The sequence below is a fragment of the Salvelinus namaycush genome, chromosome 5 (assembly GCF_016432855.1).
Source record: "Salvelinus namaycush isolate Seneca chromosome 5, SaNama_1.0, whole genome shotgun sequence".
Taxonomy (NCBI): Eukaryota; Metazoa; Chordata; class Actinopteri; order Salmoniformes; family Salmonidae; genus Salvelinus; species Salvelinus namaycush.
The window spans coordinates 34,412,547-34,428,058 of record NC_052311.1 but is presented as its reverse complement, the minus strand read 5'-3'; the positions used below and the strand labels follow the sequence as shown (position 1 = coordinate 34,428,058).

At 40.7% G+C, this 15,512-nt stretch overlaps 1 protein-coding gene across 3 annotated transcripts in view; it reads left to right on the top strand.

Moving 5' to 3' along the window:
- The first annotated feature begins 524 nt into the window (after positions 1–524).
- The window catches only part of si:zfos-2326c3.2 (mitogen-activated protein kinase kinase kinase kinase 4), a 55,766-nt gene continuing 40,778 nt past the window's right edge, over positions 525–15,512 (top strand). For all 3 annotated transcript variants that reach the window (XM_038994034.1, XM_038994033.1, XM_038994032.1), the window contains exons 1-3: positions 525–690; positions 1,230–1,295; positions 13,244–13,300. In XM_038994034.1, coding sequence (XP_038849962.1) covers positions 634–690; positions 1,230–1,295; positions 13,244–13,300 — 180 coding nt within the window. In that variant the 5' untranslated portion in view covers positions 525–633. The remainder of the gene's footprint in view (positions 691–1,229; positions 1,296–13,243; positions 13,301–15,512) is intronic.

Below are 15,512 nucleotides of genomic sequence, written 5' to 3'. Positions count from 1 at the left end.
GCATTTCACGGTAAAGTCTACACCTGTTGTGTTTGGCACGTGACAAATAAAATGTGATTTGAAATCATTATGTAGGATATGTGACTGCCATTTTTCCCACCATAAATCAACATCACTCCTTTACAGTAATACAACAACATTATACTATGCTTGGCCTACTATTTTGTGTTATTGGTAAAACTATACAGACTTGTTTTTAACTGAAGCGTTGAACAATCAACAACTTATTTTGCATTTAACATGGGGATAAAGTTGTTCAACAGGGGATAAAGTTGTTCAAAAAAGTTAACTTTTCGAATTTGGTTTTCTTCGGGAGAGTAGGGGGGGCTAAATCTTCCTCAGACTTTTCCGGGTTTCGCTGGTTGAGAAGTTTCCTGGGGCGTATTCATTACGCCGATTCTGTTTCAAAACATTTCTAAATTTAAGCAAACGGAACGAAACGGGGAGGAACCTACCTGAATTTGCCCAATAGAAACCAACTGTTTGTACTAATGATTTTACCCCTGTTTTGGTTGCCAGTGAGAGACGCTGCAGAAACAGTACAGTATGGACTGACACGCCGAAACCGTTAACTTTTGCAAAATCAAGTACATGTACTCTTTATAGGTGCATTAGTCGGACAAAGTCATAGCTATGGCGCGAGACTGCACAACACGAAGTCTGGACAATATTGATCTCTCTGCTTTGAGGGTGAGTTCTGGATATGCCAGAGTCGAATTAATTGAAATGTAGACAGAGACCTTTGTGTAAACATTGTTGCAGCAGATGTGGGTTACAAAGTTTCAATCTCTATTCAAGTCATTTCAGGAAACGTTACGTAAAATTAAGTTAGCTAGCTACTTTGTTTCAAAAAGTTAGAGCTTTCATGTCACAGTAGGCTTTTAAGAAACCATGAATCTTACAGTTTTCGGGTTCGTTTTGCTTTCAGAAGTTAATATGTTTTTGGTTTACCGGATTTACAGCTGTTTCAGAAACAACTGAATAGTTTAAAAATATATTTTTAAAGTAAGCTTTAGTAATATGACATGTTGGCATGTTACAAGTGTTAACAAATGGAACATACTTGTAGCCAGCTATGCCATGCAATATTCCATTTTAAGTGATGACCTAAAGGTCAGATATTATTCTGAACTGTGAATAAACAAGGTTAATTCAAAATGATTTTATTTGTATATTTTTGTGCTCTTCCATTTCATTTGAGATAATGTAATGTTGTCGTCTTGTTTCAGGATCCTGCCGGGATATTTGAGCTGATAGAAGTGGTTGGAAATGGAACATATGGGCAAGTCTACAAGGTTTGTAGCTTGTGTCAGACCCACTCTCCTATTCTTGTCTTTGACCATGATTACAATTGCAGATGTGTTGTCAGTTGCAATGATTTGCATTTTAAGGAGCATATAGCAATATATACTATGCAAACATTGTATGGCACCCTCTTAATCTTTAAGTAAAATAAAGAAAATTAATATAGCAATATTACTCATAATACTATAGCTGTCAGCAGTTGATGGCATGAAACTTGGTGTAGTTCCCATGAAAGCACTCACTAAGTGAGAAGAAACAGTGAGAGAAACTGTGACCTAAATTGGCTTACCAACACAAGCATCTTCAACACTCTTGGGTGGAGTCAACTTCCTTATCGAAATCAGCTTAACTGAACGCTTCAGTGATGGTTTGTGGTTCTTTAAAAAAAACATTGAGGTGTTTTAAATTATCTTGACAAAGCTGGGCCTTTCGAGTAGTTCTTGCCACGTTCTCACATATGTGTCAACTCAGAGCGTAAGGTAGCAGTTGGGTGGATACCTTAGGTTGCACAAGCCTTTGATTTACAAGAAAGGAACCTGTTCAAGATCCAGTGCAAAGAACATAAAGAATATCTATCATTATCAAGTGTACATTACTTTAATATCACTGGAGAAAATCACATTTCGTCTAGTTATATTCAAAATTGCAAGAAAGTCCCTACACATTAGTTAACATAGTACCAATAAATAGACTGTGAAATGTTTTGTTGATGTAGTACACAGCCTGTCAGTTTCTGCAGGTATCTCAGCTGAATTAAATACATCTCCTGTCATGTGGATCAATGTCAGAGTTGGCCATTAGTGTACAGAAGACTTCCTTTTCCACTTCTGTGTGCAGTGCACAGTTTCAGCCCCATGCTAACAGGAACAGTGACTTTACACAGAGCAATAGCTTATCCTCCCCTCAAACTACACGAAAAGTACTTTCCAAATTCCTAGCCATTCTTTAGGTTATATAAAATCCAAGAAGTGTGTTTACTAGTACTGTGCACTTTAATTACCCAGCCAAACACTTTCCCTCTAATGTGTTTATTAAGTCAAGGTCATACATTCTGTATTGTTTACATGTATGAGAAATATTGCAGATAGTTTCTTGGATTTTAATCTCTGAATCATTTTGTTTCACTAGAATAATCTAAAGAAAGCGATGGGCCTAACTCAAAAACAATCATATTAAGTTATTACGAATTTTATTGGCCACATGCGCCAAATACAACAGGTGTAGACTTTACAGTGAAATGCTTACTTACGAGGCCATTCCCAACAATGCAGAGTTAAAAAGTAAGCCAAATATTTGCTAAATAAAAAAGGAAATAGTGACACAATAAAAACAATAACGAGGCTATATACATGGAGTACCAGTACCAAGTCAATGTGCAGGGGTACGAGGTAGTTGAGCTAATTGAGATAATATATTATGTACATGTGGGTAGGGGTAAAAGTGACTAGGCAATCAGGATATATAATAAACAGAGTAACAGCAGCGTATGTGAAGTGTGTCTATGTGTCATTGTGTGTGTGTGTGGTGTCAATATGCAAGTGTGTGTGTGTGTGTGTGTGTTTTGTGAGTGTGAGTGGATGTAGTGTGTGTGTGTGTGTGTGTGTGTGTGTGTGTGTGTGTGTGTGTGTGTGTGTGTGTGTGTGTGTGTGTGTGTGTGTGTGTGTGTGTGTGTGTGTGTGTGTGTGTGTGTGTTGGAGTGTCAGTGTAGTATGTGTGACTGTGGGTAGAGTATATTGAGTGTGCATAGAGCCAGTGTAAGGGACTCAGTGCAAAACAATTAAGGTAAATAAATAATAAAGGGGTCAATGTAAATAGTCCGGGTAGCCATTTGATAAACTGTTCAGCAGTCTTATGGCTTGGGGGTAGAAGTTGTTCAGGTGCCTTTTGGTCCCAGACATGGCACTCTGGTACTGCTTTCCGTGTGGAAGCAGAGAGAACAGTCTATGACTTCGGTGGCTGGAGTCTTTGACAATTTTTAGGGCCTTCCTCTGACACCGCCTGGTATAGAGATCCTTGATGGTATGGATTTTGACCCCAGTGTTGTACTGGGCCATACGCACTACCCTCTGTAGTGCCTTGCGGTCGGATGCCGAGCAGTTGCCTTGCCAAGCGGTGATGCAGCCAGTCAAGATGTGTCTCAATGGTGCAGCTGTAGAATCATTTTGAGGATCTGTGAAACCATAAATAATAACACATTTATTGAAGTGGTGTAACACATCTAAGTGGTTTATAACACCTTGTGTACTTCCAAAAAGTGCATCAGATTTTGTCTGTAGCTAGGTTTCTATCCAATTTGTGACAGATTTTCATGTGAATATTCTGAAATCTGCATAAAAACAACATGCGCATTTTATCACCAGAGCTGTTTTTCCGTAAAATTGTCTTGTTGCAGATAAAAGACTGCGTGATTGTGATGTCCTAGTGCATATAAAAACAACTTTTGCTGTTACTGAATAAGAAATACAAGTTAAATGGGTTTCCATCGCATTTTCAACTTTACCAATTGTTTTGTCACAAAAAAAAATGTTTTAAAAGCTAAATGTGCCCACGGGTGGTCTCGGCACTTGCGCGCTAGCCAACAGCTCGCAGATACAATTCGGGGCATAGCCTACATGGTGAGATCATTATTTTTATTGGTCAAACGGCAGCCAAGCATCGATCATCATGTCACCAGAATAAGACCCTCTGTATTTATTGGAAAGGAGCATCAAGCTCCTCACAGTGCACTTTCACCACCCTATGAAGTTCATCATAACTTATTTAATCTGTAGCTTAATAAACTGTATGCTTTCCCGAGTCGTAGTGGAAGGACCAGACAACATATCATCGCATGACTCCCAAGTTTACTTCGAAATGATGGTTATTATATCAATATTTTGGCACATAAAAGCATTTCCACCACCATTTCTCACATATAATTTTTTTCTGGCACAAAAAGATCCCACCTTGTCTAGCGTATTTTGTTTTGTCGACATTTGGAAAGTTTACCGGCATGTACTTTACTTGCATAAAGATGTTGGATGGAAACCTGGTTATTGTTGAGAAACATGAGGTTGTGGGTGTTTTCTGCAGGCAGCATAGATTCATTACGTTAGTAGAGTAGTGGTTGTTGGCTACAGACAGGTAGAGGGCATTGGTCACAGTATACAGATGTAGGATCTTAATTGGTTCACCCTGTTGAAATGCAGGAAATGTAAAATTTGTAGTGTATTTGAGGTTTCAAAAGGCTTCTGAAGTTTGTAATTTCTACTTAGAAATTTCAGACTTGATTTTCCCATATGAAAAATGTATCAACCCCTTACAAGAATATACATTAATTATAATCCACATAATAATTCACATTTCCAGTTGCTCAAGGATTATTTTCCTGTTGTAGCAAACTGGCTCAAATTAAGATCCTACATATGTAAAAGGAAATTCTATTTTTGAAGCCACTACATCAGGGCATCTGTGGCTTTCCTCTCCTCTCAGAATCTTGTTCTTTTTCTTTTCTCCTGCCAATTTACCCGTTCTGAAAATAGAACATCACAGGGAATGCGCGTCTGTGGAAAAGTATCGATTTTGAAATTGTTTACTGGGCTTGTTCTGAAGGCAGCGAGTCTTGTTTTTCAGTACAGTCTGAAGTCTTGGTTTTAATCATCCGTCCCCTTGGGATTTCAGTGTAGATGTCTGATCGATGCCACAGTTTTGTTCCATGTTGAATGTATAAGACGTGACAATTACTGTCAGGCTGAGAAAACAAAAGAACAGTCTAGTTGCTTCTCTGCTTCTTCGAAGGCCTTAATAAAGGACTATCACTTTATCTGTGTCCCAAAGCAATACACTGGTAAAATTAGCATCTCATTTTCTTCAGTCTTACAGTACACTTCATGGTAGATCTTCAGCAGTTTGCAATGCAAAGCAATGTTGTTGTTAGCATGATGTGTGGTGTGATCTTTGGTGAGAGCAGTGGAAATGGCAGAGGTCATGCCAAGAGAAACACTGATGAGAATGTCCACCCAGTAAACTCTCTCAGATGGGTGACCTTTGTCAAATTATGTTCAATGTCTGTTCTTCAACACTCCAGTCCATAATACATCATGAAAGATGAGACAGTATGTATCCAAATCAAATAATGAATAGCAATTGCAAGCAACACAAAATGCAAACAACATATTACTTACTATTCTTTGATTATTTCTCGCTCATGGTATCTGTTAGAAAATAATATGACTTCAGTTCACAGGAGGTTGGTGGCACGTTAATTGGGGAGGACTAGCTCGTGGAAACGTCTGGAGCAGAATAGGTGGAATGGTATCAAATTCGTCCAACACGTGGTTTCCATGTGTTTGATGCCATTCCATTTGCACCATTCCAGCCATTATTATGAGCGGTCCTCCCCTCAGCAGCCTCCACTGCTTCAGTTCAGATAATACTGATAATACCATGCGGTTTTATTATTCTAAGGTAGCTGGTTTGTTGTTATGCTCAGAAGAAGCTGACTTGGCACCAGTGTTGATCTATTGTTTCCAGTCTGCTATTTTTTACCCTGTCCTGTTTTGCTATTTAACACCGCATTGTTATCATCTCATTGTTAAACGCTGAATACTCTTGTTTTCTCTTGTAAGTATTTTGGATCATCTTGTTCTTATCTTGTGTCTCGCTGGTTTCATTTTTAGATCCCCCAACTCCCCTAAACTCTTCAGCCTTTAGGGTGTTGCAACTTGTATGTCAGAACGCTTTCTTAACATAGTAAATCTTACAGAGACACATCCATGCTGGTTAAAAGGGTGGATTGTAAGCAAGGGGTCACATGATGAGCGTAGTTTCCCTGAGGTCGTTTATCCTCTGGGATCTTCATGTTTTTTGGCAGCAAAATAGGATGGTCCATTTAGAGATACCTCATATTAAAAGAGGATCTTGTGTGATAGGATCTCTCTCACTTATCCCAGGGTGAACCTTATCATGTGACCTTCCTGTGTTAGTATGAGTGGGAGATGGGTTGTGATTTGTTGCACCAGTGATCTCATCTGTGTCTTCTGGGGATACTGTAATCAAGGGTGTGGAATTATTAGCCGTACAGTAAATGGTTTAATCCGTGCCATTTTCAATGTTCAAAAGTTGCATTTTGTTTAGTTTTGTAGGGTTCAAAGATACATTCCTATTGTAATATGACTGCCTCATTGCATATAGCAATATCTCATCCTTTTGTTCTTAGGGTGGCTTCATCTAGGGCGTATTCCTCTTTGAAATGGGTACTTCCCTATCTTGCGAGACGCAAACTCATGAAGTGTGAAAAATTGGGTCAGGCCAGGCTTGCACTGCAGTGACAGAGCAAGACAGTGATGCAACGCTGGAGAGCTGTCGTCACTTGCATGCCTCCAAGGTTTGATATTGAGAAAGTCCCAGTATGTCGGGAATCATCACGAAGCAGGCAGGCTCCACTTTGACCCACAGAGAGGAAGCGTCTTTCTCAACACACACTTCCTGAACCTCAGTCGCTGTTCAAACCACTTGGACGCCTGCCTGGATCTGGTGACGTTATCCCAGTGCCCTCAGCTCTGGAAGGGCCATGAAAGGGCCCCGTCGTGGTGTTGAGATGTGGGCTCATTGTATGCGTCCCAAATGGCACCCCTTTCCCTATTTAGTGCACTACGTTTGACCAGTTCCCATAGGGCTCTGGTAAAAAAGTAGTGCACTACATAGGGAATAGGGTGCCATTTGAGATGTGACCACCAAGTAGACCTTTGTTTTGGTAGGGAAAGATGAAGAATGCCCTCCATGCGCACGGGGTAGGAACTGTGGTAGTGGGTGATAACCCCTGCACCCTGGAGACTGGGGAGGGCAGCCTGTCTCTGGTGGAGATATTTCTGTCCAAAAGGGGATTTCCTCATTATTCCTTAACCCAACTGTGAAGCTCATAATCTCCCATCGCATTGTATCTAATGACCAAGCAGGAAAAACAGGAAGTAGTGAATGAGAAAAAGCAGATTTCCATCAGAAGAAAGGCAGTGGCACTTCCATCAACACTACTAAGGTGTGATAAGAAGTGTATTGTGATGAGAGGTTCATTGCACAAGATTAGGTCTTTACCATGCAGATTGAGTTTCAGTGTTGATAGAACCCAGAAAATATCGACAGTGAAAAGATAATATAGATGGATACTTTCCATATGCCAGTAGTTAAAGTGAGCCCTTCACATTTGGTTTAGGAGCCGATCAATTTCTCTTTGTTGGATGACTTACTCGAGTGTCTCTTTATTAGAATGGGGAATGTGATTTATGCAATGCGTCCCCCCCCCCCCACAAATTGAATGTGTTTCAGAGAGAGCATGCTGTGACTGTGTGTTGTGTGGAATGCTGAAGAGGTTGTAGGGGTTTGAGCCGCTGGCCGATTAGTGGACAGTTTGCTCTTTTCTCTCTCCTCTCCTTTGATCAGCAGTAGGAATGTGCTCTCATGCAGTCTCTTTATGGCCTGCTTTGGATCATGTGCACATGCTTGCAATCATTATTTGTCAAATACTAATGACTCTGGGGCAGCATGCATACAATGCCAGTGAAGTTTATTTTAACAACATGAATAAATAGTTGACTATGGTAGCTTCATGTATTATTATTGAACATTAATCTGACATGTTTGGCAAAGGTTTTGCTGGCAATGCAACAAGAAGCATTTTGTAAATGGGAAATCAAATGATCTGCTACTTCTACAGTCATTTTGTGAGCTTGAGACCTAGCTATTATCCTACTGTATAATGCATGTTCAAGGTCTCAATGTCTCATATCACACTAACACAAGGAATTATTCCTCTATATTGTAAAAAAGAGTCTACTCTGCAGTGCCCACAACTGATGGTGAATTGTCTGACCACCAAAAGCATTTTTCAACCGTTTATTAACCAACTTCATTTTTTGTTTCCCTTTGAAATAGCCTCTGTAAAAGCGTGGCTTTGTATTTGGAGAGTTTGCCTGTGGCAATGGAACACAGCCAGCTTGAATGTTTAAGAATAATTTTGATCAATGCAAGACTGTGTGCCACAATCCCTCTTGTGACTAACATGTTTTTCTACAGAAGTAAAATACATCTGTAATTATGTAAAGCATTTGTAAAAAATCCTATTTTGATCAGACTATTATCAAAGTAAATATTAGTGACTTTGCCTAGAAGTCTATTGTTAGTATTTGGTCATTAGCCCAAACAGTTTTCAGCTCATTGTTATTGTTAAAGAGAATCATATTTTAATCAGATTTGATTATGGGGCTCTTGTTATTTTCCCATATGTGCTTGCTCTCTCACTCTGCTAGTCTGGCACAGGAAGCTGTGTCCATTTTAACTCCTGCCTGTGCTTTTGGGGAACACTGGCCCACATCCTAATTGAACCTTGTGCTGAGTGTCTGCTTCAGAAATCTGTTCACATGGTGTGGCCTGCTGCTGTCTGCCCAACCGCCAAACAGCAGTCTGCACAGACCGCTCTCTAGTATCTTCTCACATTGATGTCCTACAGTACACACAACTATCACAGATAAACATGGGCAGTTAATGGCAGGAAATAGCAATGAACATGCTATCACTCAAAGGCACTCAAAGGTTTGCATGTGTATTTATTTTTTATTGCAAACTGTACAGAAATGAAATAGGGGTTTATTTCAAGGCAATCTGTGAATCGGATCATTATCACATATGTGAGTGATTAGTGATCCCTCATTTCTGTTGATGTGCAAGACTGTGGTTACGTAGACGAGCATATTGTGCAACAGTGCAGCTGCACAATACTATCCCACTGGGCACAGACATCAGTTCAACATCTAGTTTTGAATTACATTTGGTTGAGTTGTCTAACGTGAATTCATTGTTAAATCAACAAAAAAAGCCACCATGTCATTAGATTTAGGTTACAAGTTGGGTGAAAAAAATGTAAAAATCCCTTAGGCTGATGACTTTTTGCAAATCCAAACAGTTTTCCACGTTGACTCAACTTCATCACATTTCATTATTGTTGTTGAAATGACGTGGAAACAATGTTATTCAATCAGTTTTTGCCCAGTGGAATGTGATTGATACTAGACCCCAAGTTTGCATTTGTGGAACGAGTAGGTGTCTTGTCAATTGCCATTGGGATATATTGGAACAATACTGGCAAGCTACCAACAGAGAAACTCTCTAGGTTTTCCCTGATGTGTTCATGGTTTTCAAAGTTGAGTTAGAAACTCAGCTTTAGATGGGTAGCTTGGATCTAAATGGATAGCTACATCTCCTGCCTATACTCGTAATATCCATATATTAGAGTACAGAAAGCATCTTGGGAATTAAAAGACAATCAGTGTTTTCTCTCATGCATTTCACTCCCTTTTTCCTGTTTTGTTAAGGTACTCTACAGTGCCTTCGGAAAGTATTCAGACCCCTTGACTTGTTCCACATTTTGTTACGTTACAGCCGTATTCTAAAATGGATGAAATAAAACAATCTACACACAATACCCCATAATGTCAAAAGCTAAAACAAGTTTTTAGAAATGTTTGAAAATGTATTACAAATAAAAAACAGAAATACCTTATTGACATAAGTATTCAGACCCTTTACTATGAGACGCAAAATTGAGCTCAGGTGCATCCTGTTTCCATTGATCATCCTTGAGATGTTTCTACAACTTGATTGGAGTCTACCTGTGGTAAATTAAATTGATTGGACATGATTTGGAAAGGCACACGCCTGTCTATATAAGGTCCCACAGTTGACAGTTCATTTCAGAGCTAAAACCAAGCCACAAGCCAAGCCGTGTCGATGCACAGATCTGGGGAAGGGTACCAAAACATTTCTGCAGCATTGAAGGTCCCTAAGAACACAGTGGCCTCCATCATTCTTAAATGGAAGAAGTTTGGAACCACCAAGACTCTTCCTAGAGCTGGCCGCCCGGCCAAACTGATTAATCGGGGGAGAAGGGCCTTGGCCAGGGAGGAAACCAAGAACCCAATGGTCACTCTTACAGAGCTTTAGAGTTCCTCTGTGGAGATGGGAGAACCTTCCAGAAGGACACCCATCTCTGCAGCACTCCACCAATTAGGCCTTTATGGTAAAGTGGCCATAAAGTAAAAGGCACATGACAGCCCGCGTGGAGTTTGCCAAAAGGCACCTAAAGACTCTCAGACCATGAGAAACAAGATTCTCTGGTCTGATAAAACCAAGATTGAACTCTTTGGCCTGAATGCCAAGCGTCACGTCTGGAGGAAACCTGGCACCATCCATACGGTGAAGCATGGTGTTGACAGCATCATGCTGTGGGGATGTTTTTCAGCGGCAGGGACAGGGAGACTAGTCAGGATCGAGGGAAAGATGAATGGAGCAAAGTATAGAGGGATCCTTGATGATAACCTGCTCCAGAGCGCTCAGGACCTCAGACTGGGGTGATGGTTCACCTTCCAACAGGACAACGACCCTAAGCACACAGCCAAGACAACGCAGGAGTGGCTTTGGGACAAGTCTCTGAATGTCCTTGAGTGGCCCGGCCAGAGCCCGGAAATTGAACCCGACCGAACATCGCTGAAGAGACCTGAAAATAGTTGTGCAGGAACGCTTCCTATCCAACCTGACAGAGCTTGAGAGAATCTGCAGAGAAGAATGGGAGAAACTCCCCAAATACAGGTGTGCCAAGCTTGTAGCATCATACCCAAGAACACTCGAGACTGTAATCACTGCCAAAGGTGCTTCAACAAAGTACTGAGTAAAGGGTCTGAATACTTATGTAAATGGCATTTTTCCATTTTTATTTGTAATACATGTTCAAAAACCTGTTTTTGCTTTGTCGTTATGGGATACTGTGTGTAGATTGATGATGAGAAAAAAACTGTTGAATACATTTTAGAATGAGGCGGTAACCTAACAAAATGTGGAAAAAGTCAAGGGGCCTGAATACTTTCCGAAGGCACTGTACACCAGACTAGTGAGAGCATTGTTGTGTAATGGGGTGATGTGAGTAGTTCACACCTGGTATAGCTGTGTGAATTGCTCTTCCTGGATACAATTGAATGGAATGGTAGCCTTTGATCTGCTACATATGTGCAAACAAAATGCTTGCAGTGGGTAATTCAGAATGACAAAGTAAGGAAAAATCATTTGTGTAATTGCACTGAGGCAAAAAAGACACATATGCTGCTTCCATTCTGTCCTCTTATAAAAAAAGGAATGTTGGTCACAGTTGTCCTCTTACCATTGGTAAAATAAATAGCTCTGTTGTCACAAAATTACATATCCATGAATGTGATTTTAACCTTTGCTGAGTTTTTTATAAATAATTCGTAGTGTATATACAGCATTGCCAAGCTTTAACATGGGAAACTAGCTACTAAGATCTTTCTCAATTATCTCCATCAATTATTCTCCATCTCCGTGCACTTTATTACAGATGTGCACAAGTGCACTGTATTACAGTTGTCGTGTCACATTCTGTCAGTGAGCATAGCCACATATGAAAGTTCAGGACCATTCCTCTCTCCTCTGGGATAGGTGATTCTAGCGTCTCGAGCAAAATTGCACAGTGCTATTAACAATACTGGATGATAAGTGCTTGCTATGCCTGTAGTCCCTGTTCTGTTTATTTTTAATATGGAGAGTAACTGCCATAGTCATTACATTCACTCCACTGCATAAGTAACTCAAATGTATGGCATCTGTCAAAATGGCAAATTCATTTGCAAAATAACGGTAAAGTGCAATGGACGAACATCAATCTGCCTCAGCCCATTGTGCTGTGACTGAACATAGACGAGATGGCTGCAGTCAATGGGAATGTTACAGAAGCCTCTTATTGGTTTATGAGAGGCAGCTAAATGCATTGTATTGATTATGTGATTGTCCCACCTGAATGCTCCTCGCTACACTCCTGATTTGAGAATAGGATATTGACTCATATGTTAAGAAAAACATTTCACGTGGGGATTGTTTTTTTTTCCCACAAATTGACATTCATTGCAACAGTTCTCAGGATGGACAGTGTAACTGTTTCTTTGAATCAGATTCGCAAGGAGTATTGCTTCATTTTCTCTTTAGAATCATTTTATTGAAACTCTTACACCATACTAAGTGTGACTTTTTGCTTGCCAAATCAGACATATGAAATATAGTACGCTTTTGTATGTGAAATAAGAAATGACAATCTTAGCATAGGTTATAAGAGTTGTTCTCAAGATTGGTGGAGTAAAACTGTGATTTCTGAGGTGGATAACATCATTTTGTGGTATTTTCAAGTGACTCAATCTCTCCACATGTACATGATATTCCGTAGACAACAGTCAATTGTGTTTGATGATATGAGCCTTTTTTCAAATAAACAAACAATGGAGGTCAGTCTAGTGAAACATGTACTGCTCAAGCTCAGGCCCGTGTTCCATTTTCTCTACACACTTTTCACAAATAATTGCTTTAAGAGTTGCTGTACCTAGTTTTCTGCTCCTTAGGTTCTGACACATACACAAAGTGCTCTCCTACCTCTCTCTTCCTCTTTTTCTGCCACCAGACTCAGTTACAGAAATAGCTACATTTTCCCCTTCCTCAATTTACCTCACCTGACTGGTAGACATGGTCTTAGGCGCTAGACTTTCCGTTGTGGTTGCCAGTATGATTGTTGCCCTGTATTGAATGATGTGTATGTTTGAAAAATATATGTTTCATAAAATGCTGTGGTTGTCTCAACAATAACCTTAACTACTGCATAATGTTTGTGCAAGTAGCCCAACTGTAATTATTATACACTAAATTCATTGTCTTACTTTTTCCAATGTGTCTTGAGTGACTTTGTAACCTAAGCTTCTAGGGTCACAGTACCGAATTTGCTTAATAACTTTTAACAGTATACTCGTCATCATCATCATAGACTTTGAGTGTCCTTGATTGTCTTAGATATTATTGGCGTCTGATAGCCATTCTGTCCCTAACTGTTCCACTGACTGCCCTTGGGTCTCAACAGGGGCGACATGTGAAGACGGGACAGCTGGCTGCTATCAAGGTCATGGATGTGACAGAGGTAAGAAGGTCACTTCCTGGTTCCTGTCTCCATCCCTTGCTCCTTGCACTGAAAAGCCACCCAGACATAGGCAGGGAGGGCCACGGCCGTGGGACTGCCACTCTGCCGAGTCAAAGGGGCAAGGAGGGTTTTCACACAGATCAGTTTACCTTCAAAGACAGTGTTTTATTTAAGAAATGCAAATGAGGCCCGGTTAACACGGCGCACCAAAGGTTATTATATCCTGAGCTGTCAATCAGCAGGTGAGAACACTGGGAGCCATGTTTGTTCAGGGAAAGTTTAATCATCTCGTTCCCCTCAGGGCAATAAAGCTACCTGGTGATGAGACTGTGTACTGTATAGAAACTGATTGATTTGGCCCTCCTGGCCCGCTACAAGAACAAAAAGGAGCGTTATTACAATAGCGCAAAGTGTACATGGCCAAAGATTTAATTAAATCCGGGTTTTTTTTGTGGCTTTGAGGTATATTTTTAAACTAAGATCTGACTTTTGGGAGCTGAAGAAGGATCAACAGTATCAGTCTCTGCAGTGCTATCTGAAATTCTGTGTAGAGTGACTGAAGTTCAACACACCGCATGAAGAACAACTTATTATTTTACTCAACAAAGAATATAAGACACAGTTAATCAATACAGCACAGTTTCAAATGTATCATCATAAAAACATAGCATTAGAACTGATATTAAGTTCTCCAATATCTGTGTTTTGATCTAGACTTGCTTTTTATTAGATCAGCCTTGAATTGCTGGCTGATATTAAAGGTGTTGTATTGGCCTAATACGTAAAGAATGTCTGAGGTGCCGAGATGAGTTTAAAAGGCCTGGCTCATTGTATTGAACCCCAGAGAGTAAAAGCAGAGGAGATAACGCCACAGGCTCTCGGACAATAATCTCTCTCTTCTCAGCACACAAATGCCTTTGCCTTTTTCCTGTCCATCTTGTATTGTCTATCTGCCCAGGGCGATAATAGCAGGACATTTCCTGTAGAACTGAATGGCCACTCACTGAAGGCACAGGGCCCAGGCTTCCTACTCTCCGCTTCAACACGTCCCTCCCGATAGTCACATAACTAACCCCCCCCCCCCATACCCTACCCTCACCCTCGCTCCCCTTCCCTCGCTCTCCCTTCATTAGCCCCTACTCCACAGGCTGCCTGGCCCCAGACCTAGGGCCCAGCCGCGGCCCGGTCACTCGCCTCGACCCCTCTTGGGGATTGAGACATTGTCCTGTACAGAGAGCAGCTGTGCCGGGTCCTTTCCGAGCAGGAATGTCCTCTCTTCTTCCTGGTTTGATTTAAAGGGAAAGGAAGGTTCAGTGAAGGCATGTGGTTGTCTCCCTTTCCAGGACAGAAAGGTACCATTCTTTAAGAGAGGTCACTCAGCTGTATGAAGGGTCAAATGCCTATCTTGAATGGAGCTGCTGTTTCTCTCGGGGTCAGGAGACAGGAGCAGGGAGGCTGTTGGTAAGGCGAGAATAGAGAGAAAAACTGCTTGGTGTCCCCATTTAAACCTGTTAAGCTGCTACCGTTTCGGGAAAAGGTCATTTCCCACTCATATTATTATATAGTAGGCTATTTTGGGTGTGTATTTGTTGTTAAATATGTGAATTGGCAGAAAACGACACTTTTATTATCCTGTTATTATTTTTGGGAGCTCAGTATCGTTATTAAACCACAACCTATCAGCCCCTGTAAATCAAATCAAAGTCTAATTGGTCATATGCACAAGATACACTGTTAACACATCTTTTACAGGATTTTTTGGAATGAACTAGTCTACAGTAAATGTACATATTTGACCAAATCAAAGCACATTAGGCTGAATTTCTAAGATATATTCTGGGCAGTAGCTAAGGGATGTTGTGGTTTTCCTGTCAGGAAAGACAGTGTCATGTTACAGTCCATTGACTATAGGCCTACTACAGTATGAAAAACCCAGGGAATAGAAACGCAATGCATAAGTGTGTCATGCTTTTCCAAGGCTTCACACAGAAACAAATCCCCTTCAGGCCCCTCTGACACACACTACTGCTTCTTAAAGAGAAGCTGTCTGTTTCTATCTCCACGCCAAAGACGTACTCTGCTACATGAGCCCTCCCTTAGCCTTAGTGAGTGTCTATCAGTAGAGTGTATGGGAAGAAACAAATCAACATATCCTTAGTGCCCCATGCAATGTAAATATGAATGCTAAAATGGACTCCAAGCCCACATGCCA